This window comes from Apostichopus japonicus, chromosome 22, assembly GCF_037975245.1.
Source record: "Apostichopus japonicus isolate 1M-3 chromosome 22, ASM3797524v1, whole genome shotgun sequence".
NCBI lineage: Eukaryota > Metazoa > Echinodermata > Holothuroidea > Aspidochirotida > Stichopodidae > Apostichopus > Apostichopus japonicus.
This window is the reverse complement of record NC_092582.1, coordinates 8,524,883-8,548,803: the sequence shown is the minus strand read 5'-3', so window position 1 is coordinate 8,548,803 and position 23,921 is coordinate 8,524,883. Positions and strand designations below refer to the sequence as shown.

General features: G+C 37.2%; 1 protein-coding gene across 1 annotated transcript; it reads right to left on the bottom strand.

Annotated features, from left to right (window-relative positions):
- Window positions 1-839: 839 nt before the first annotated feature.
- Window positions 840-23,760, bottom strand: LOC139963525 (uncharacterized). Its single transcript, XM_071964364.1, has 19 exons — window positions 23,586-23,760; window positions 19,764-20,536; window positions 18,420-18,802; window positions 17,125-17,181; window positions 15,629-15,800; window positions 14,280-14,395; window positions 12,628-12,733; window positions 11,601-11,647; window positions 10,764-10,966; window positions 9,986-10,133; window positions 9,268-9,329; window positions 8,792-8,858; window positions 8,526-8,609; window positions 7,690-7,803; window positions 6,679-6,859; window positions 5,169-5,317; window positions 4,003-4,079; window positions 3,544-3,671; window positions 840-3,110 (listed from the first exon to the last, which is right to left on the bottom strand). Exons 2-19 carry the CDS (start codon window positions 20,476-20,478, stop codon window positions 1,720-1,722), a joined length of 4,200 nt encoding a protein of 1,399 aa, XP_071820465.1. The 5' UTR covers window positions 20,479-20,536; window positions 23,586-23,760; the 3' UTR covers window positions 840-1,719.
- Window positions 23,761-23,921: the final 161 nt, after the last annotated feature.

The window sequence follows — 23,921 nt, the reverse complement described above, 5'->3', positions numbered from 1 at the left end:
CTAATGTCACATCTCGGCTAATAGCAGGGGCGTAGCGAAGGTTTTTTTTGTTGAGGGGGGTGTGGAGAATTTGATTTGCCGACGGATCTGGAAGTGGTGACTGAAATGAGGGAGGGGTCTAAGGGGAGGGGGTGTCCCCTCCCCTTTGGCAATTTTTTAGTTTTGAAACGTCCTTAGATGCAATCTGGTGCATATTTTAAGTCAAATTTGATTTGCCGACGGATCTGGAAGTGGTGACTGAAATGGGGGAGGGGTCTAAGGGTAGGGGGTGTCCCCCTCCCCTTTGGAAAATTTTTAGTTTTGAAACGTCCTTAGATGCAATCTGGTGCATATTTTAAGTCAAATTTGATTTGCCGACGGATCTGGAAGTGGTGACTGAAATGGGGGAGGGGTCTAAGGGTAGGGGGTGTCCCCCTCCCCTTTGGAAAATTTTTAGTTTTGAAACGTCCTTAGATGCAATCTGGTGCATATTTTAAGTCAAATTTGGCACGGAAGAAGCTCCCGTTCTCCTTTTCTCTATTCAGCTTTCCTTCTTTCTTCCCCTTCCGCTCTCTTCACCTTTTCTCCTTTTGCCGACAGACCCAAAATATGCCGACAGCGACCAAATTATTGGGGGGGTGTGACACCCCCCCCCCGCTCGCTACGCCCCTGGCTAATAGGTTTGATGTAAATAATGCAACAGTGACCAAACGCAGTTAGTTGCTGTACTTTGTCAGGTGCAAACAGTTTACAATTATGAAAGATTCCATTAGAGTTCGGCAAGGGGCATCTTTATTGAAGTCCTATTACATCACTCACTGGACAGACATCATAAGGAAAGAAGTATTTAAGAAAAAACCTCAATACTTTGAACTTGGATTTATTGTAAGCTGTGTTTTTTCATTACATATAAATGGTTTAAAAATGAAAGAATACAAACATGAAAAAAAGGATTAAAACTTATCAACAAATAAACATCTTAATATTTTATGATCCTTCGCACTTAGAGCTTACAACACAAACAGTTTCAGTATGACTTTTGTTTCTTACCAGACAATTAACAATAGGAAGTTAATGGCTTCTTCATCTGTTACTAATTGGGTCTGACACAAAATAAATTTAATATAAAAAATGAAAGGAATAAATTGATCTGATGGGTGATAAATTATGAGGTTGTAGGTTTAACAAAAGTCTCAGATTGGGGTTATTGTGACGTGGCGAATGCTTAAAAAGGAGTAGTAACATATCTGTCTGGTATCAGCATGGAGCCTTGACTGGCTATTATAAGACTGTTTGGACAATACCTACCAAATATTGACAATGTTTAAGTCAAAGATATAAATCCACATAGTATCAGATTGTAGCTCACACAGGTTGTCATGACACTATTTGGCAAAATGAAGGAAACATTCTCTAAGCAGTCAGAGACAGATCAATGCACCTTGTGTTTGTGCAAAATATAAACTGGTAATAACAGGATTATGTAGATCATAGCAACCAAAACTAATCACTGCCTTGGCTTAACATGGCTTCACCACTGACCAACTCTGAAGTTACCTGCGTTTTTACAGCTTACAGCTTTGCAGCAAAGTTATGTCAAGTCAGACTATACCCAATGTAAAATACCCAATGTTAAATACATATATGTTGACCACTCTACACAGTCATCCTCTTGCATGTTAATATCTCTGTTCTCACCCATATGGTTGAGTTTACTCCACTATCTGTCAACCTTTATCACTAAGTGCCCCTTCCCATACCTCTACCCATTACACTAGTGGAATACATTCTGTTACCAACATTAAATGGTGGAGGTGCACCATACATATTGTTCATACCTCCCAAGCCATGTTGACTCTGGTTGGGCATGTTGTCCACACTTGTGGGAGGAAAAGGCATACCTCCTGCCATACTGTTGAAGTTGGACGGTCCAGAGAGGTGGAAAGCTGGCAAAGCTTGTGCACCAGGATTTTGGAATCTTATGACACTCGGTGGTCCTGGGACCCTCATGCCTCGAATCATGGGTGGGGCAGGGTTTCTCATAGGTGGCTGCATAGGTTTAGGATGCCTCAATTCCAGTCCACCTGAGTAGAACTGTTGAACACCTTGGTGTCTCACAATCTGTGATCCCATACCAGGGATACCATTTCTGCTGGATCCATCAAATCTAGGTCCGCCCATAATCAGTCTTGGAGGTCCCCCTCCTGGCATTGAATATCCCATATGAGGATTTTTCAAGACTCCTGGATCCATTTTGGTGGGTTCAATCCGTGGGATGTCTGGGGCATTCATAGGATTATTGTGTAATGTTTCTCCATACAGCTGAGGTTCTCTTAAAACTGTGTTACTATATCCAGGATTGTTCAGCTGTGGATTGGTTTGAGGAAGTGGAAGACCTCTACCCATTCCAATATAGTACTCATGTCCTTCCACAAATGGTGGTGTCACGTACTGTCCCTGGTAGCCCTGGATTTGATGTTGATACAGACTTTGCTCACTGACAGGTAACATTTGATCATAAGTTTCATTGATGCCTATCTGCTGTTCCATAACACTATCAGTTTGGTAGCTACCCTGCTGGCCAGTATTAACATTCTGCATCGAATCTCTATTATCCAGAAAGGCACTTGGCGATGTAGGAAGATGAGCAACAGGTCTACGGAATGGGGATATAGCCGCCGTCTGCTTGGATCGAAACGGCTCGGCAGATATTTTGAGAGAGCTGCGAAGCATCTGACCCAGATCTTTCAGTGTAGCTGGATCTACCACTGGCTTCGAAGGCAACTTTTCGGGAATAGATTGTTCTGTTTCCTGGGATTCTAAGATTGGAAATTCATGCTCATTGTGTTCTACTTTGGCTGTGGAAGTTTCTCCTAAATTATCTACAGGTTCATCAATATCCCTGCTCTTTGTTGTCTGGTCTTCGATATCTAGATCAGACTCTTCAAGTCCATATCTGTTGTCGACATCAAAGCTCGTCTCTTCATCCTCGGCTTTGGAAGATGACAAAACCTCTTGATTGCTGCTGACTGCTTCAGGAATGGTACCTGGCTGTTCTGATTGTAACTGAGATGATCTGGTTGTTTCTATGGGGAGAAACTCTTCTGGCTTTGATGTAATGACATCTTGTTCTGAAATAAAGAACCAAAAAAGCCTTTCTTGAAATGAATTTGATGACTAAATCATAAATTATCAAGTTTCTTGGTACATGTCATTCCCAAAATTCATTGAAGCATCGACTTAAAAATGTTTTCACAAAGCAACATACTGCAGATTATTCCAAAGAGAGACACAAGATGGAAAGATAAGAGTCCCTTTCTCTTAGACCAATGGCAGTTTCTATTAACTGTAGGTGCATACACACCATGGGTGTGCCCAACAGGAATGCAGTGGGTCAAAACTATAGGCATAAAAACAAATTTCCTGTAACGTTAAGTTCATCTACAGCTGGTAAAGGGAGTGCAGTGTATTTTTTAATTTCTAAGGGTGCAAATAGTGGAATAAGTTAAGAAACACTGTCTTAGACAAAAGTTTTCTCTACAATTTATGTTGCAACGTACAAACCTTTTGGCTTCCTTTGCCCTATTTTTGTCTTCCTTTCTTCAAAATGTCTAATTAGTGTCTCCGTTTCATCCAAATCATCAACAGCATTGACACCTTCATCTGATGATAAGACAGCTAGCAACCGCTTTCTGTGAAAATAAAATATATTAAAATAATGCCCGATATTGCCCATTGTTATTGATCCATCAGTATAAATTTCAGAAGCTGCTGATATGGCTATTTGTAGATGATTCTGCAGACATTACCCAACATTCATTCTTCTCTTAGAATGTTAGTTGCTATTACTAATTGATAACATTATACAGCATTTCCCTTGATTCATGGATGTTAATGGTTACATTGTAAAGAGTAGTTTACTACAACAACTAATCTGGCATCAGATATGTTCAAAGATTGTGAACTATATCTTAATACAATTACAAGAGAGATGAAAGGAAAGACAAAATAAATTTGACATACCTTCTGCCTTCCAAGAATTTCATAGTTAACAAAATGTCTTCTAAATTTAGATTATTTTCCTCAATCTCTTCCATATCCTGAGAAAATGAAAATATTGGAGATAGTTTACTTATTTTATTGGAGTACTCTAATACAATGAACAACTTCGGATATAAAAGGCAAAAGGCAAAGGGCCTGGTAATCTGAAGTTTAGCAATCTTTTAAGGAGATATATACACAAGATTTTATTATGTTTTTATAGTTTTTATATGTTCTAAGGGCACACATTCTCTAGAAGCTTACAATGACTCAATGTTTATGTTCTCTTTAACTCATTCAATAATGTCTCCATGTACTTAACATGTGTTGTTTCAGTTGTCCTTCATGTGTCATGTCAACTACTGTTGTACATCTCACCAGGATACTCACGATGTTTTTCTTTTTAGTCATTCATCATCTTTTTGACTATTCTTTTAATTTCATGTTACATTTTATGACAATTTTCTTAGAAATCCTAGGGTTTCTTGTCTGAGAGCCTGAATGCAAAGTTTTCAAAGGTTGCAGAGATGCATAAACTCTTGCTGTTTAATACCTTTGTGTAATTAATGCTATAACTTGTAATTATATGATAGTATACAAGTGAAATCTGGAATAATGTTCCGTAGTTTGCTAAGTATTAAATGGGCCTTTTCAGACACAGCCAGTATTTGTAGACTTCAATTAACGTATTTATTTCCATTATCCTTTTACCTTTAGCCATTTTCTGAATGGAGACATGTCAAACAAAGGATATAGCTGGGAGACCAACCATTGAAATGTTTGTTTTAGAATAGGCTAACTTAACTATGTTCACCCACATTTTTACAGAGGAAGCTTACTTGGTGCAAGATTGTACCTCTATGTACAGCAATTACACAATGTTAAAAAGAAATGCTGCAGCAGCTGCAAACTCCTCTGAAGCAAGGCTGAATCAATATCATCAAACCATAGAAATTATCATGACAGGACTTACAGGGCCTTTTGTGTGAAGCTCCTAATCCAAAGGATTATGTTCTGCCAAGCCTGACTACATTAAGATACAGTCCATCAGCATCCTACTATTGACATGGTGACTTAACATTCTTTTCTATTCTTAAAGCCTTTATGGACAAATTTATACATTTGATATTTCTCAAGCATTTTTCTACCTCTGAGTCACTTTGGCTGTCTCCTCCCATCTCCTCCAACTCTTCGTTCATTTGAGCTATCATGGCTTCATCTTCTTCCTCGTTTCTTTCCTGAGTTTCTTTATCTTCATCTTCTTCTTCCTCTTCCTTGTGGTCTCCTGCCTCTGTCACTAACAGTGTACAAAACCAATAACACATACCTTTATAAATGCTGCCTTTGTTAGAAAATGTTGCCAGCATCTTGACAATGACATCATTCACTATTTCAAGTACACTACTTACTGTTTCTTATTTCTGTCATTAAAGATTTGTTAAGAAACTCTATGGATACATGCCAACAGTGTTGGATAGATGCTTATCGGTACGCATGTTTGATATCAGTACGCATGTTTGAGATCAGTACGCATGTTTGATATCGGTATGCATATTTGATATTGGTATGCATGTTTTATATCGGTACGCATGTTTGATATCGGTTTGCATGTTTGATATCGGTATGCATATTTGATATTGGTATGCATGTTTGATATCGGTAGGCATGTTTGATATCGGTAGGCATGTTTGATATCGGTAGGCATGTTTGATATCGGTATGCATGTTTTATATCGGGACGCATGTTTGATATCGGTACGCATGTTTGATATCTGTATGCATATTTGATATCTGTACGCATGTTTGATATTGGTATGCATGTTTGATATCGATACGCATGTTTGATATTGGTAAGCATGTTTCATATTGGTAAACATGATTGATATTGGTATGCATGTTTGATATCGGTATGCATTTTTGATATCGGTAAACATGTTTGATATCGGTACGCATGTTTGATATCGGTACGCATGTTTGATATCGGTACGCATGTTTGATATCGATAAGCTTGTTTGATATCGGGATGCATGTTTGATATCTGTACGCATGTTTGATATCTGTATGCATATTTGATATCTGTACGCATGTTTGATATTTCGGTATGCATGTTTGATATTGGTAAGCATGTTTGATATTGGTAAGCATGTTTGATATTGGTATGCATGTTTGATATTTGTATGCATGTTTGATATTGGTATGCATGTTTGATATCTGTAAACATGTTTGATATTGGTATGCATGTTTGTTATCGGTACGCATGTTTGATATCGGTACGCATGTTTGATATCAGTACCCATGTTTGATATCAGTATGCATGTTTGATATCGGTATGCATGTTTGATATCAGCAAATGTTGGCAATATCCGTCTAATGTCAATATTGTTAAAATGGTTGTAAGAATTACCTCCAATGATATTTTTGAAGTAGCAGTTCATTTAGTCTCTTCTTTCTTTCCGAGAATAACATAACAAACATTACAAGCCACTGCGAAGAACACTGAAAAAAACTATCATCTGGGAAGTTCATAGTTCAGGTCATGGCTGGTTAAAGTTGGTCTTTATTTCTTACATTTATAACATAAATTTGGCCCATCTAATATTTAAGTAATGGATGTGACCACAATAAGAACCTATAAGATTAATTCACTGAATAAACAAACCTTGGTGGAATGCTATCCCAGAGGCATCTCCATCAGTGGGATATATCTCATTAGGATATTCATCATGGCTTCCTTCAGAGACCTGGTCCAAGCCAGGAATCTGTTCAACGGTGGTCACAAAGTCCGATGGATCAAATCCAGAAATGTTTTGAAATGTTCCTTCACTACCTTGACTAGGAGTCTGTAAAATAAATAAACAATAAAAAGAGGTAACTGGTTGTCATTGAGCTCTTTTCTCTTTGTTTTACTGGCAAATTAGAAAGAACAAGAGCCCAACAGGCACTATGGTTCCTCGTTAAGTGGAATATTAAAGTGTTGTATGTCAACACCCAATATCACAAAATTTACCAGCTATTATCCAACAACTGTCTTTCAAGTGTAGTCCAAGGGTATACTTTCCAATTTAAGGTTGTGGAGGTATTGCAAGTCTAAAATTTTGGCCCGTGCCCCAAAAATCGGGCAGGATAAAATTTTGGGTCTAAATGATCCGAAAATGAATTTGAGGTTAAAGTAAAATTTCTCCCTCTATGAAAAATTGGAGTCAACCCTGATCTATAAGGACAGTACACTAAATATCTGTATGGAAGGAAGTTATTGTACCACTTAAAGAAGTCACAAGTGCTAATGGGAGACACCAAATGGCTTGTAACTTACACTTCACATTACAGGTGGCTATTCAACTTACAGATTTATTTCATCTTGAAGTTTTTATCATTTACAAGACCGTTTCAGATGGGGAAAGCTGTGAATCACTTCTGGATTACAAAACCACCTTACTTTAGCCTGCCTGGGCTTAATCCAACAATATTGCAGATGATAGGTTTGATTGCTTCTAAGACACCACAGCCTTGCTAAGGTACTATGGTGATCACTGCCTTCAGTTCAGGATAATTGGGAAGCAAATGAATAAGTGACTTCAAACTGTTTGTTATTTTAAGCCAATGATTTAGTTGAATAAAACTAGCAATGATTACACTTTTATTTCAATAGCAAGTTTAACCTGTGAACTACCTGAGGTGTTGTTGGAATGGCGAATCTGGCATACTCTTCTTGTACCAACAAGTCATTAATGTGGATGTCACTTTCCGTTGTTGTGTCACATAGGAAAAGTGAAAGAACTTTATTCTGAAAATTGAGATGAAAAGAATTAAGATGATCAGCTGAATTACATAATTAGAAAGGAAGTTGTAGACATTTGTACTTGTGCATTTAAAGATATATTTTTGAATGCACAATTACATGATTTTAGCACAACCTGTCGCAATTGGTTTAAAACCATTTGAGACAAAACTTTGGGTTGACACTATCCATGACTTATATTTCTATCATTTCCCTAAAAAATCTTAATGTTTCTCTCATTTTATTTTATTTAGAAACTTTAAAAAAAAAGGGGGTGGGGGATAAGTTGGAACATGATGCATGATGTGAACTTGATGTGAGCTGTAGAGTGCAGTGCGCCTACTCCAACAGTTATGGATCTTGTGTGCGGTCCAAAGCAGAGATCGAATATGGGGCTATACAATTTCTTTGATGAAAGGCAGATTTTATATATAGCACTGAAGGTATTAGATTCATGACTAATATACTTTTTTACACAAGAAAGCTTTGCCGTATTTCTAAGATGGCTAACGAGACGTAGTATAGATAAGGAACCATAATCATAATAAAATAAGAATTAAGACAATATTCTAGATGTTAATTTAGATTTAATGACTGGGAACTATTTGTTTCTAACAACATATATAAAGATGTAGGAAAGAATGGATGTCTGGAGAATCATATCGGAATATTCCAATTCATTTTCAGTTAGGATGTACCCTATCTTATATTTCTGGTGAGGGTCTTACCTTAATCTCTGTGCAGTATGCAATGAGTGGCTTCTCTGAAGTCAGCTCTAAGAGTCTATCCCGTGAGGCAGAAGACCATTTATCCTGAAATATCAACAGAAAATGTTTTAATTTATGGATAAGATCTGAATTATTGATAGGATAAGAATCAGCAACTGTTCTAAGCTTAACAAAAATCCAACACCAACATTTGTGTGTATTACTGGTTGTCATATATTATTTCTAGTAATGAATACAGGAATGTGTGATTTACATCTGTATCGTACCTCTAAAGGTTCCACATTGGCAAGCTTGGCGTCTAAAGCGGCTGCTGGAAGTTTAAGAAAACAAGCTCTAAAGAGGAAAGATGGTAATGAAACAGGAATTAGTGACAGGAGTTAGTGGTACATGTAGTTAGCAATATAACACATCACATTTAAGGCAATATACTAATTGCCAAAGAAATCATAAAAACATCTACTAGTAAGAAAAACTACACTAAAACCACCAAAAAGTTAAGGTATTTTGTATCTGTTAGTGAACCACTGGTTTCTCCAAAGTATCGTGTCACACCGTGATTATGAAGTCCAAACATTTCTAAACTTCCGATCAATTTTGGTGCATATTTTTACAATATGCTGTCAGTAGCAACTGTTGAATTCAGAAACATACAACACTCTTAAACTGGTGAACAACATTTAAGTTTGCTTGCCTAGCATTCTGTCACATTTTACAAAAATTTGAATAGTTTTCACCAACTTACTTCAGTAGCCTAAGGCAAGACTTTGGAACTTGAAGAGTACTGCCATAGTCAATGTAATTCACCTGTTTCAAAAATGAATAAAGAAACATAAAGAAGGAAAAAAACGTGCAGTAACAGGGTATGAAAGGAAAACGACGATAAAAAACAGGAAAAACTTTCTACCCTTGCACATGAGCCTTCTTTCCTTAAAGATATTAAGAAAAGTGGAAACTTGTTTGGAAATATGTTGCAAGTGTTAATCTGGGATTACAAAAGCTTAACATAACTGAAACAGATTTTTATTAAGTTGACTTTCATAAATATGTTGATGCTGTACGATACTAAATTCCATAATACTGTTTCTTGTTAGCTTGGTTAAAATTGCTTCATTTCAAATTAATAGTGAAATAAAAATAGAAAACTTTTCAATTTCTCAATTTGTCTTTAAACATGTGTACTTTTAGTTCAAATAATGAAATATGTTCAGCCAACAACATTGAAGATCCAATGAAAAAAATCTGAAAAGTTCATGAATTCATTTTGCATTAATCTTCACTTAATAGTGAAAAATATCTATAAAGGTGTCTGAGTGTTATGAATTGAAATCTTTACTTCAGTAATAATCAGTTAGAAAACTTGCTGACCATCTCTTTACGAAAAAAATTGCATTTAGATTTTTGAAAGATTTTAAAATAAAAAGCAAAATGACAAATAGGCAAATTTTGAAGATAGATGATACCTCAACAAAGTCATTATCAATGACACCGGTAATGATGGCTCGATGCCAGTTGTTATCTTCAAGATATAAGGCACAGCATAGCTGATTCACAGCGATCATGGAGGTTGGGAAGAAGTAACGTTCACCTTCTGGGTATTTGTAGATGGCCCTAAATGTAAGAAGGGAGGAGGTAAACCATGTTTACAGTCAAATATTGTCATTGTATTTATTAGTTCATTGAAACCAAGAGGAAACAGCTTAAGCTATTCATAGATTGACATGTGCTGATGTGAAATAAAGTCCAATAATTAAGAATATGAATGCCTTGAGTTCCACCTCTTTCATAATCAATGGATCATAACAATATTGGTCTCTTTGATATTATAAGTGTGTGTAAGCAAATAAGAAGCATTAGATCCAACTCTTCAGCATTTAAAAAATATCCGACACTCCAAATTACTGATGGGTTTAGAAGTTGCTTTTTCAGATGTAAAGCAGTAAAATTCGCATCTAGTAGGAGAGCTTCCACTTCACGTCAGGTGGTTATCAAATTTACAATTTTAGTCGTTTGAGAAAATTGTAGATATCTTTTGAATGAAAATCCCCATGTTTAGCCATCCAGGGCTCAGAACAGCAGTCTCTCAGATCCCAGGATGCATTGCTACTAATGCCTTAATCCACTCACCCATAGCACTGATGAAATCGGAAACCCAAATCATACAAGCAACTAATATTCAAGATAGTTTTAATATTTTATTAATTTTCTCTGTAGCTCTGACAAGAGAATGCTGTTACTCACTCTAAGTCATCCATGAGCTCCTCCAGGGCTGTATTCTGTTCCTTATTTCTGAGCTGAATGGTCATTTTATGAGGAGTACAGACTGAAGACACGTAGACTTCAAAATACTGGTCTAGAAGAGGCATCTCTGAATCTCTGTACTTGTACCCGAAGCCAACCGCATCTTGAGGTAAGGAACAGAGAATAGCCATCTTGGAATCATACTGTGAAAAAAATGAAAAAGAAAAAATACAGAGAGGCAGTTAGTTGGTGACAGGTTTGCTTTCTGAAATCTGAACCAAACAGATAATAACAAGAAATGTCACCAAATATGTTTCCAAGTATCATACACACATCACATGAACAGTCTCTCAGGATTAGTACATACTTGGTTAATACATCAAAACTATTGCAAATCTTGTTCCATAATCTGGCTGCATTGGTTCAAAATGCAAATGGGCCTAAGCTACAGGCTGGTGTAACTGTTCTATAGTGAAATATACTAAATATTCAAGATACAAATGTTTGTACATTTGCTCAGGTTGCACATTGATAGGTTTGGACTACAGATGAACACATTACAGCCATAGCCTTAAGGCCTTAATTAAATGTAGTGATGTACTTTTAATAGGCTGCAAGGCAAGAAAGCCTCTCCTGCAGTCTGTTGTGCAGTTAACCAGTAATTGAGTACAGTCACCCGCAACATCATACAGGAACTAAGATATGGGAGGTACTGGTGTAATAAACAATTACTTGTTTGTCTTCAAAGCAAAAAGGCTTTCTTATTTGTTACAATCATGTAAAGCATAGCTGAAGAAACCATTGAACCTGTAATATACAAAGACTGATGAAACATACCTTAGGGATGCCTTGAGTTTCTCTCTCAGCAAAGGCATAGACTTTTCCTGTTGAAATGAATCATGAGATTATTGGAATTGGGTCTCCTCAAACACCAGATAATTAATTATTATTCACATGTGTACATCAGCAGGGGATCTCCAGAGCCAGATCACAGGGACAATAATGTCACCAAGGCCAACCTCCCCCCCCCCCATCTGTTGATGTGACTTCTTCATATGGTACATTCATGGGCATACTAGAATACATTATTCTTTTGCCCAGGCCCCCTAATTCACCCCAAACTCAGGGGCTATAGTCCCATCTGCCCCCCTCCCCCCCATCTTGTCAGCCTTGTAGATCAGATTGAAATTACTTTCTCAGACTGACATTAAAAACACCCTTTTTTTTTATTTCTCACAAAACATTGTTTTAGTCCATAATCCTTACAGAATGTTTTTTTTTTTCTAAAGTTGCTTTTTGAATATCCAGTACTCTTCCAGATTTGTCTTACACTATCAGACTTACTACGATGGCTATGTCTGACACCGATATATCCAACACAGTATTGTGACACTAATGATATTCTGAATAAGTTTATTATCTTGAAATATAGCTTCAGATCACAAACCTGATCTTGTGAAAAGTGGAACATTACTACTAAATTTCAAAAATGTCTTCTTCAATAAAAACTATTCTCAAATCCTTTTTCAGTTAAATGGACAGCCATAGGCCTGATGATGACACTCGATCATGTAGAAGGGGAGTATGTCCGGGCGATTTTTTGAGAATTTTTTTCTGCCTATTTTGGGGGTATCTAGTTACAATGCAATCTGACGTTGATAAAAACAACTAGTGATCTGCTGGACAACCTCCAAAGGTGATTTTGGTCGTCCGAACAGAAATTTGGTCTTCTCCGACAACGTGATGACCATCAAACTTTGCCTTGTATGTTTTATATTATGTTGAGGCATGAAGAACAGTATTGGGAGACGTATTCAAGAACTTTCCACAGGAGAAGACATCAGAGGACAGTTTCTGTACTCACCATGACCTTTGTAAACTACTTTAACAACATCAGGAATTAGGAGAACTAAAGAATCAATATCGTGGAAACCTAGTCTCTGCAGTGGAAGGATTCTTGAGTACTTTCTCTGAAAAGGAAAATTTCTTTTAGTCAACAAAAACATAGATTTATCCTCAGCCTAGATTGTTGACTATATCTAGAGTATAAATTTATAAGACACTGACCAGTGATTTAAATGTACACCATCCATATGAACAATATCCAATGGGCGTAGCTAAAGTTCTTTTTCAAGGTGAGCCCAATACTCTTCTAAGAGCAGACAGAAACAATATTCTTCAGTCAAAACAATTTTCTGACAACATTTCCTGGGGTTCAGACAAATGTTCTGGGGGACTAGGACCCTTAATAACCCTTGTGGCTACTAACGATACATTGTAAATGAATGAAATTTAGCCTGCAGAATGTGGTTTTATTATTCTGGGAATGAAATGGTTAGGGTAAAGTAGTCTACCATGATAAATATGATCAAAATAAAAATAAACCAAAACTGTTAGCAAACTGCTTATCCACTAATGAGCCTGTGTAAGAGAATGTGATAGTATGATCATATTTATATGTAGATAATTGGTGAGCAATTTGCAATTATGCATCATGAATATCTTTCATACCTCATATATTAATCATATATATCAGACAGGAAAGTAAGGATGGTGGATTTGTTTTCAAGTAAATGGTCCTATTTTCTCTGAACATAAATCTTTGTTCTCAACAAAGAATGCTGATGATATCTAGTACATTTGTTGACCAGTTATTATCTATTGTAACATCTTATAATAAAGACTGATGGCCCACTATATTTTTAATAAAATAACAAACGACTGTATTCAATTGTAAAGTTAACTCACACCCTTAACCTTTATCCCTCATTTGTATATCCCAAATGCTAAGACTATATATATAGGAATGATGCACTTTATTTTGTAACAATAGTTAATCTTTATGTTCACTCATGCATTTTCCCTGTTGGCGAGCCCTTGCTCGCTGGTGGGGAAGGCTGGATGGGTTGGCCAAGTGTTACAAGGAATGTTGATTAAATATATGTTACGCACGGTTCCTAGTGTTTTACATAGTATACTTTTGTACCCTTTCGAACTCTACGTTTACCGTGATCGGCTCGCTTATAATAAACACATAATACTGATTATCTTTATTACCCAGGTAGGTGATGAATCACTACTCTCTTAACCTACATTTGTAACGATACACGTAAATCAACAAAGGAGAGCCCACTGGGAAGATGTGTACAAAGGTTGTTACTATTGCTACTGTAGCTAATTAGCTAGAGAGTTCGATAACGGTCACTCATGCTCAAACTTCAGTGAGTATTTCAGTGTATGGTATGTTCTCCTCTTAGCAATTTATAGGTCTAATTGAACCATCTACTATGTTTTAGGAATAATTTAGGGGAGCCAGACTATCCAGCGAAATAATAAAAAGACGTTTGAGAAACTAAGAAAAAATAGCTGATCGGACTGCAGTTTATCAATAACGAATATCACTGTTACCAGCAAGGCGAAGCAAAGCTCATGAATGTTATGTACCTTAAAATGCAGATATTAAACCATAAAAGCTGGAACATGGACAAAACAGTTAAACATTGATATCTACAGTACCTCGTACGCAGATTGTAAGTCCTCTAACAGAATTCCATCATGGAAATCTTCCAGAAGTTCTCGAAGGCTTGCCTTGACCTCTTCCAGGGTGTTGTCTTCGGAGTTGAAATCATCATCTGCAAAAATTTGAAATGCCTGGATTGAATCTCTAGCTGGGATAGTCGAACTGTAAGATTTGTTTCAATTCAATACCGGTCAAAGATTAAGGGTATCGGTCTCGGTTTGAAACAGCTTCTTGGGTTGACGGATCTTGACGAATCCCGACTAAAATCATATAACACTGTTGTTCATGAGTGAGCCCAAGTTGATTTGGGGGAGCTGTAACGACTTGCCCAAAAATACAACCAAACGTTTTCATGCACTCCGCGCGCATTCAACAGTTTAATGTTCATATCATATTGGCTTTTACATTAATGGCGAATTAGTCAGGCAAGCTTACAACTTTTATTTTAATTACCAAGGAATATTTTTTTAAACTATTGATTTCCTTTAGCTACATCATTACAATTTATTATTCTTTCTGTAGGTGCCCGAAAAATTCTCAGCATATTGGTTGGGGGGGCTGCAGCCCACCCCCCCTTCCCCCACCTCCTATGCCTACCCAGTTACTTTTCAAACACTGGCTTAAACATCCTTTATATTTATACATCTTCCATACCTTTCTTTGCATTTTGAACAACAAATTGTTCACCAATAATTAAAGTTGTCATCTAGAAAGTTGTGTTAGCTACTATGATCATCTGCAATCTTATTTCAAATATTACATATAATTTGGTATCAAAGACTGTTGATCATAACACAAAAAGCCTGCATTAAAGATTTTTCACTACAAATTAAATCACATGAAAATAAAGGGAAAATATATACAGCAGACCAACTAATCACTTGTAAAGATTAAAGTAAGTTCTAACAAAATTGAACAGAATGTTATCTGGAGGTCAGTTTTCAAATGATCTGTTTCTTTGTCGTCTGTAACATCTTCCACCACAGACATACACGATTCAAACTAATGTAACTGTTGTGACTTCATTAATAAACAATGTTACTGTTAGGCTGTTAGCCTAGTCCTACCACACAGCAGATAAACGTTCCTATAGCACACTTATCTTGACTCCAAAATTGAATTTGGTAATCTTGAAGGATGTTTGGTATTGTTGTATTGCTCAACTGAGTCACACTTTGGTAATTTATTAAATTCTGCACATAATTAATAATGACGTACTGCAAACACTAGATCATTTGTATTCTTTCAAGTCCGATTTACATCATTAATTAATTTTTAATGCTATTCTTTGCTGGGTTCATTTCCTAAGATTCCTCTAATTATTGTCTAAAGGCCCCTGAAATACCTTGAAATGACGGCTCCAGTCTGGGTTCATTCTTTTTCTTTCGGGCATCGTATAACTTCCAGTCACTTGTGTCTTCTCTCACCACGGTAACCACATCTGGCATGGCAGACACTAGTTCTACCACACTGAAATAACCCATGGCAAAGATCTTCAGAGGCTTACCAGTCAGTTTCTACATCATTCATAAGAAAATATCAAATGGAAAAAAATCAAGCCTAGTAACTTTACATCAAAATTAACTTCAATAAATGGTGGTCATGACTGAAAACATAGTTGAGTAAAATGTTTTAGTTTTATCAAAATTAAAAAAAGGATCCCAAAATAGGGAGGAAATGCTCCTCAAGCAATCCAATGGTTTCTGTAGGGTTAGCCCGGTTTCCAATGTATGGATATGATTTACTAGTATTCAATGTGGAAAGGCATAATGTTGTCATAGCAACTAGTAATTAGTGTTTCAAGTTTTACAGTTTCATACTATATGTCAACTGTAGGTTCAAACAGAGGCTGATGACCAAATATTCATCGATAACCTTCATAGTCACAATTTACAACTTTCACATTGGGTGGCTTCCAATTTAACATTTTAACTCAAATTTGGAATCTTTTTCAATTTAGAAAGTCATTTCAGATGGGACGAAGTAGATTGCTCTGGGATGAAAAACCCACCTTTCTTATGATACAATCGGGGATCGAACCCCGAACTTCCCAATTGCTAAGCCTCATTGTTTCAAATGCCACGGTCCGCCTTAAGCCACTTGGCCACAGCATGGGTATAAATGATATTACGTATACTGTCAACAAAAACTCCAAATTCATTCGCAGCATTGTTCAATTCTTACAAATACTCACATTCATGGAACATTCATCAAAGTCTAATTTACTAGTCAAAAGTTTCTATTCTTCTCCATATTAAGCCCTAGAGCTAATGTATGCCTTTAGAACTAAACTGTCAATAACATATTCAATTTTATGAACTCAGAAGCAAGGGCATTCTGACCTGCTTGCTCAGAGTCTGTCAGAAGCAACATGCAAGCTGACAATTTGCAATCCTCAACGAATGGGAAAGTTGTACATAAAATATGCTGACAAGACATGAACTCAAGAGACTTGTTGCCTAGGTAACCACTAACCATGGACCTACTAAACACGCATTGAGTGAACAAATACAGCAGCAGCCTGTGTGTGTTCAGTTGACAGTTTATACCCCTTTAATAATATACCATTTAATACCTAGAAATATATAGTAAATACTATACAAAGTTTTGTATACTGTTTCACAATACAGTGGTTTACTGACAGATTTGTTACCTGCCAAACTAATAAATGGTTATTAAAAGTTTATTAAATTCTTTGACGTCCAAAACCAACTTGTTGAGGATATGCGCTTTCTCAACCAACTTGTCTTACACAACAACCCTCACCCTCCCCTCCTGCCCCCCCCCCTCTCTTCCAGCCCATCAAGAGAGACTTAAAAGTGATATCCTTTTGCCATTTACCTTATATTCATCTGGAAGTTCAATTGACCATAAACCATTGGAATGTTTGGCTAAAATCTGATGAAGAAACAGAAAGAGAAAGAAGTATTAAAGTCTCAATATAGTCAAATCCATAAATTATGCAATCAAGTTCATGACGTTCTTGATATCCCATTAATGCCTAAAAAGAGAAAAAATATAAGTTTTACACAAATTAAGAGAAGGACTCTATGATGAAGTAAATATAATATAAAACACAATAATAGTTAACCTTTGTAACTCTCCATTGAAAGTTTTCCACTTGAAAATTGTATTATCTAAAAGTTGTGTTAGTGTTAAAAATATAGCGTTGAGGGACGTCCAACTCTGGCACAAAATGGTCTCGCTGACTTACGGAATATATTGCACCCCCTAACTTAAGGAATAAACTGGTCACCCTCACTTATGGAATAAATTGACCCGATATAGAAATGTATAAAAACAGTATAGGAACAAAACAAACAAAAGGTCATTAGGTCACCTGAAACAAGATAAGTTAAGTCGTACCTTGAAAACAATCTGTGAGGACGTTTGAGGGGTAATACCGTTATTTAGAGTATTAACACCAGTTGTCAGCTTTCCACAAGTATCTTGGTGACCAAGCTAATTCAAATTCTTTGTTCCAATTAAGTTGAAACTATCAGTTTGACCTACGGACAAGGGGCAATCTTTTTTAAAGCATCACAGCATGCATATATACTGTACTTGGTTTAATATAGGTATACAGGGAATCCTTTCTGGTCACGCATCACAAAATGCTATGCAAAATGGTACATAAGTGCAAAGCTGTATAGCAGTAAGTTTTACTCAGAAACCGTAGTAATATTTTATAAGAGACAAAATTCAGAACCTCCAAAACTGCTACATATTAAATAAACTACTATGTTTATTCCCCTGTGCATACTGTACAATGTAATGATTGGCACTGTGAAAGAAAATTGCCACTGAAGGTTTAATTAATTATGTTCAGTACATATAAAAAAAGTGTTTCCAACAAAGAAATACTCAAGAACTACTTTGATCAGCCTGTTTGGACAACATTGAATGTTCTAATGTTAGTAACATACTACGACTCTAACATGGTACAGGACTTTCGTTTCACAGTTCAAAGCCATCATACTGACATTTACAAACAGTTCTAAACGTTTCTTTAATAGACACTGAATATTCATACTGTTGCCATAGCGCTTTCAACTGTGACATAAAAATACAGATTATTTGAAACAAAGTGTTCATCAGTATGACAAACAGATTAGTTCAAGTCAATGTCCACTTACCCTCTTAATGTCTTCCACAAAGTCTTTCTCAAATGGGGCCTCCACATCTTGTTCGATGGGCAGGAAGGCATCATCATCATTGTCATCCTCTTTCACAACAGGTACGGCTGTCCAGCTTCTCTTCTGATTTGGGCTTTCAACAGGTAGCTCATCGCTGCTCTTGCCTCTCCCTCGGGTAATGGGGGCCTTTTTCATCGGTTGAGGAACACCAGCTAGTGCCCAAGGAGAACGAGAGTTTGTTGGAGCCATTCTTTGTCCACTGAGCCTTGGAGGCAGGTTTTCTCTTGGATAATCTCTCTGTCTTTCTGATGACGACTTTCTCTCATGTTGATTGTTTGGTCTTACTTGTCCTTTATGCATGTAATCTGATGACAGGGATGAGCCTAGGGGTGGAAAAAAAACACAGAACTTTGTGGGTGATACTTCTGTATACTAACGCGGAAGACGTCAGTCAGCACGCAGCGCAACACACTTACAGGTGAATCCATGGGCTTGCCTAAGGGCCCGTGGTGGGTTCATGGGTTGGGGTCCAGGGGTTGAAGCCCCAGGAAGCTCTGAGAAATTAGAGGTTTAAAGACAACATTTTGTGGCCTATTTTATAAAGAATTTTGAATATATTGAAACAATCAAAGCAAAGTTTTCACACTCAAAATGTGCAAACTGAAGCCATGTACATGCCTAGCCTGTAGTTTTTACCCTACTTGATTCTTTCAATCATGGAGGCCCATAATAAAAAGTCACACAATGGTCAGTTTTAATCTGGAATAATATTCAGCAGCTACAGCACTACACTTCTTCTCCATTGTACCTACTCTAGTTGCGGTTTAGGCTCCAGTTTGCGTATCCTACAGTATGTTAGGACAATAGTTTTTGTCCCCCTGCAGGTTGGATATGCATCGGTAATGAAAAACATGCGGCCGGATCAAATGATACAGTAACCCTGTTGTTAGAAATTCACGGAAATCCGAAATTGAGAGGTGTCAATATCGGAGGTAGAAAAGAAATCATGGAAATCCGCGAATTTGTGGAAAAAGCTCATGCCTGTAATTGGTAAGTGTCATAAAATATAAGGTAAATTGCACCTCTCCAGAATATATAAATTCGAGTTTTCTAGTACTTAATAACAAGACCGATACAGTAAATTATAAATTATAAACTTTGCTACACGCTTTGCAGTGGTACACTTGGAAGGACTACTGTAGCAATGGTCACTCATAGAGGGTCATTGGGGGCGCAATGCAAGAATGTCACCAGTTATTGGTTGGGCAGTTTGGAGTCTACATGTATTTGAGGAGAGGAGTGTAGTAACTTTTGTACAATTAAGTGTTACGGGTAAATAATTACCTGTTTCTTCTTCTTTATCATCTCTCCTTCTGTCCTCATAACCAGCAGGAATGGCGTGCACGTTCCCAGGCACAAGGAATATGTCATACTCATCCTTGGAAGTGTGAGAAGCTTTTACGCCGGGTATCGCACGGAAAAACTCCCAAAGAGTCTGGAACCCGAGTTTCTTGAAGTTAATATTGTAATTCTGGTACTGATAAAATGTAAGTTCAAACTCCTTGTCGGAAATGCCTGCTGGATGTTTCTTTAAGATGGTTTTGACTTGAGACTGTAGTGATGCAGGAACTGAAGCAGTCACTGCTGGCGCTCTGAATGATCGAGATGAAAACGATGAGGATGGCAGCTTCTTCCTGGGAGGTTGTTGAGTGTTCCTTGAGTAACGTGAACTACGATTTACAGCTGCTCTTTTCTTCTGTATTTTGGCTTTGTCCTTCCTTTGTCTAGACACCATTCTTTGGATGTGTTTCGTGGTGTTGTCGGCGACACCAAACAGAACGAGGTTGCCCCTTTCCCACTGAGGTCTAGCGACATCAGGCATGTCGAGCAGTAAATCTTGAGCCGAATTAAATCCTAACTGCAGGGCGGGAATGGGTTCGCATATCACTTCTGCGTAATCTCTCTCCATTTCTCTCATGCTCAAGCCCATAGGAGCAGATATGAGGAGAGCTCTCACATTCTTCTTCACAGAATCTCTAAGCTTTGCTTTATCCGTCATCTTGCCTGCTTGTCTTCTAGCTGTCCAATATTAATTACTTAGCTGAACCAGCTACAATCTGTGAAAGCAAAAAAAGTGAAAACTTTGTAATTATTACATAGGATTGTGCAGCTACAGTAAGATATATATTAATGCTATTTAATGTTATATAGCCTACTGTACACGCTCAAATGGGTATCACTGAAATGGGCAGAGAGGATTTAAATATAACTAGTTCTATGAAAATTGTCAAGTACTTCTGTACTTGAATTTTGATTCAGGGTCTCCCAACTTATCTTCCCAATTATGGATTATACCTCTCTTGAACTCTTGTGTGAGAAAGGGTCAATTCAAGGGACTGAGGTAACACCATAAATTACAGCAAGAAACCTATATATATTTGCAGAATTTTAAGATTTGTTTACTGTAGATTAACAGGTTTTTTTTTTTTTTTAGCAACAAGAAAATTGAAGATGATTTGTTAAATTAAATTTTATCATATATCCATCCCTGACAGAGTCTAACATTTTGAAAACAGTATCTTCATTTTTGATGCAATTAACAGTTTAACACAAACATGTGCGTGGTATCCTGTTCTGTTTTTTGAGTAATGTAGGTTTCATACTGCATATGAATACTAGAAATTTGCAAGTGCATTTGTCAAATGCAGCTAAGACTCCATTTGCTACTGTACTGTAGACCTAAAGGGACCTGAAATACTGAGGATATACAGTAGATAATGGACAGCTTAGCCAGCTCTGTAAATTAGAAGTAGGTAGATGTTTAGCAACTTAATTTAAGTTTTTTAATTCACCCATCTTGGCAAACATTACTAGAAGTTGGTTGAAGTTGGGCACAACAATCATCATGTTACAGTATACTGTGTTTGTGTAAGGTAAATCACACGTTCATAACATATATCACACAATAGTACACGATTCAGAGTAAAAATCATAAAATACTATGAAAACTCCATTAGGCCTAAATCACATTTCTGAATGAGTTTCAGGAAGCAGGCTTGTTTTAATTTTTGTTTTGTTATAAAATTCAACGCTACTGTGGTCAGAAAGTTTATAATAATATTAATGACACAGATCTAATGTACGATATATTTAAGCTTAAATTTCGACAAGAACAGTTTGGAATGTTTCTTAAACCCTGATTCCACTTGGGAATGAGCAAGATACTTGTCACTCACATAATTTCACAGTAGTAGGTGATACTGAGCCTGTCCTGATGCTACACATACCCAACTTATTGCACTCAAATAAACTTAAGCCTATGTTCTTGTCAGATATTAGCATAGGCGTAGGAGACCAATCTGATTTGGGGGGGCTGTAACGACTTGCCCGAAAAATATAACCAAAGTTTTTTGCACGCTCCGTGCACGTTCAAAATGTTAATGCAGACCTGTCAACCTGTTTGACTCCAAAATAGGGAGAATAACATTTTTCAGGGCCAAAACACCGGGAGAATAAGGGGAAAATAGGGAGGTTGGTAATTTTCAACTGAAATTATATAAATACTCCTATATAAATAGTCCACAGTACCGCTCATGTATAACTGGACATGTGTACGCGCACAGGATCGTATAAAGACGTATAAACAAGTACAATCGCGTATAAAATCGTTGACAAACAAATTTCCGCGTAGACACCTCGTATAATCCCTGTACGAGATTATACGCAGTTTATGCTATTGTGCTCAATGAATAGGGATTAAAGTCGCCGAAAGAATTAGTGAGATGTTTGAAACAGCCGTTTCTTAAAATCGTAGTTTAAGACGGAATATTCACCTAGCATCGAAGAGGACGCAGGTAAAGTATGTGCCGGCATAGAACTTAACTGTTTTTTGTCATATACAAGTAGCCTGCATGCGAACTGCACACATTCGGTACGCCGTATATACAAACAAGTGACAACTTGTGTTTATTACACTTGTGCACCATTTATGCACCATTTATTTTTTAGGCTCGCTTGACCTGATTTTCTTTTATCAGAATGGGATGATTCGGTAGTGCCGTTTGGCCGTGACGTTTTTGGATCCCGCATGGCGGGTCACGTAAAAAGCACACTTGTGCACCATGGCATATGCACAGTGCACGCTGTACTACTGTACTGTATTCAGGACTCTACCAAGACCAACGTACAATAACGACATTGGGTGAAGTCTGAGAACTGACAAAGCAGCCTGCTATTGGGAGAGAGTCCCGAACAGCATTGTGTCAGTCGTAACCTGTTTGTAAACAATCAATCTATTTTTAGAATACACTTATTACGCGATAGGCATAGGACTAACTGTTGGCTATTTTCAGAAATTTCGCAAGTGATGAAACATTAAAAAACCAGGAGAATAGAATATGAAACCCGGAGGCCGGGAGATTCGGGTAAAAGCCGGGAGTCTCCCGGTAAAACCGGGAGAGTTGACAGGTCTGTTAATGTGCATATCATAGGCATGAATTGGTTATTACATCACATGCTGATAACACACAATCATTTGCCAAGTTATTACCTTCCATATTGGTTACAATTATTGAGGAAGTTGTTACAATAATAATAATAATAACAATTTAAGTTTGATCATTGAAAACACGTTGCAAATTATATTTCTTTCAGTAGGTGCCCGAAAAATTCTCAGCATATTGCGTGATTTTTTTTCCAAAATATTTGGTTGGGGATGCAGCCCCCAACCCCCCCCCCCCCCCGCCTCCTACGCCTATTTGCATTACTAGTATAACTATAACTTAGTATAAGCAGCCGAGGGCTAGGAACTACCACAAGTGTTCCCAATGTGTGCCTGACACTTGACAAGAATTACAGTATGTACCTACTGCAGCCTAGGCAATTAAACTTGAACATAACAATATGTCGCGAGTAGCTGCAAGCTATAATTCTTCATCAGCAATGTTGGTTGACCACTTCAACAAAGTATTGACGGCTATGTGAGTGAATGGTATACCTAGGCTACTGTAAATGGTTACAAATACAATACTAATAAAGAGTTGTAAGGTTAGTCGTAGCCTAACCGACTGTTAGATAATGCTGTTAGTGTGCTACTGTAGTGTTAGTGTTTACCCACGACCTGAAAACATTTACCGTAGTCCTAAATTACACTAACACCACACTTACATGCTTAAAAACACCACCTTGGCAATTTTGTAGTACGGAAGCCACATGAGCGTGGAATCAATATAATTGATGTTCGAGAAATGCTCGAGAGGTCCTGATTTTTCGCTATTTTTTGAAATTTAAAGGAGAAGGATCCCATGTCAATGACTATTAGGTGACCATAAGAAAATTTCTCGTAAATGCTAGTCGTGACAATTGTAGTCATCGATATAGACATAAGCCTGGATGTGTCACTATGTAGTGAGAAAACGTACTAACAGTGTTAAATGGAGTACGATAGGAGTTAAGTGTGACATTCAGCAGGTCACATGATCCTAAAATGTTGGTTCATATTTT

Excerpts from the sequence above, each read along its gene's own strand:
- LOC139963525 (XM_071964364.1), bottom strand. The coding sequence starts at position 20,478 with ATGACGGATAAAGCAAAGCTTAGAGATTCTGTGAAGAAGAATGTGAGA. Across the intron at positions 10,967-11,600 it reads AAACTCAAGGCATCCCTAAG|TATGATTCCAAGATGGCTAT; the intron begins GTATGTTTCATC and ends TTTTTTTCACAG. Across the intron at positions 7,804-8,525 it reads CATACTGCACAGAGATTAAG|AATAAAGTTCTTTCACTTTT; the intron begins GTAAGACCCTCA and ends CTCAATTTTCAG.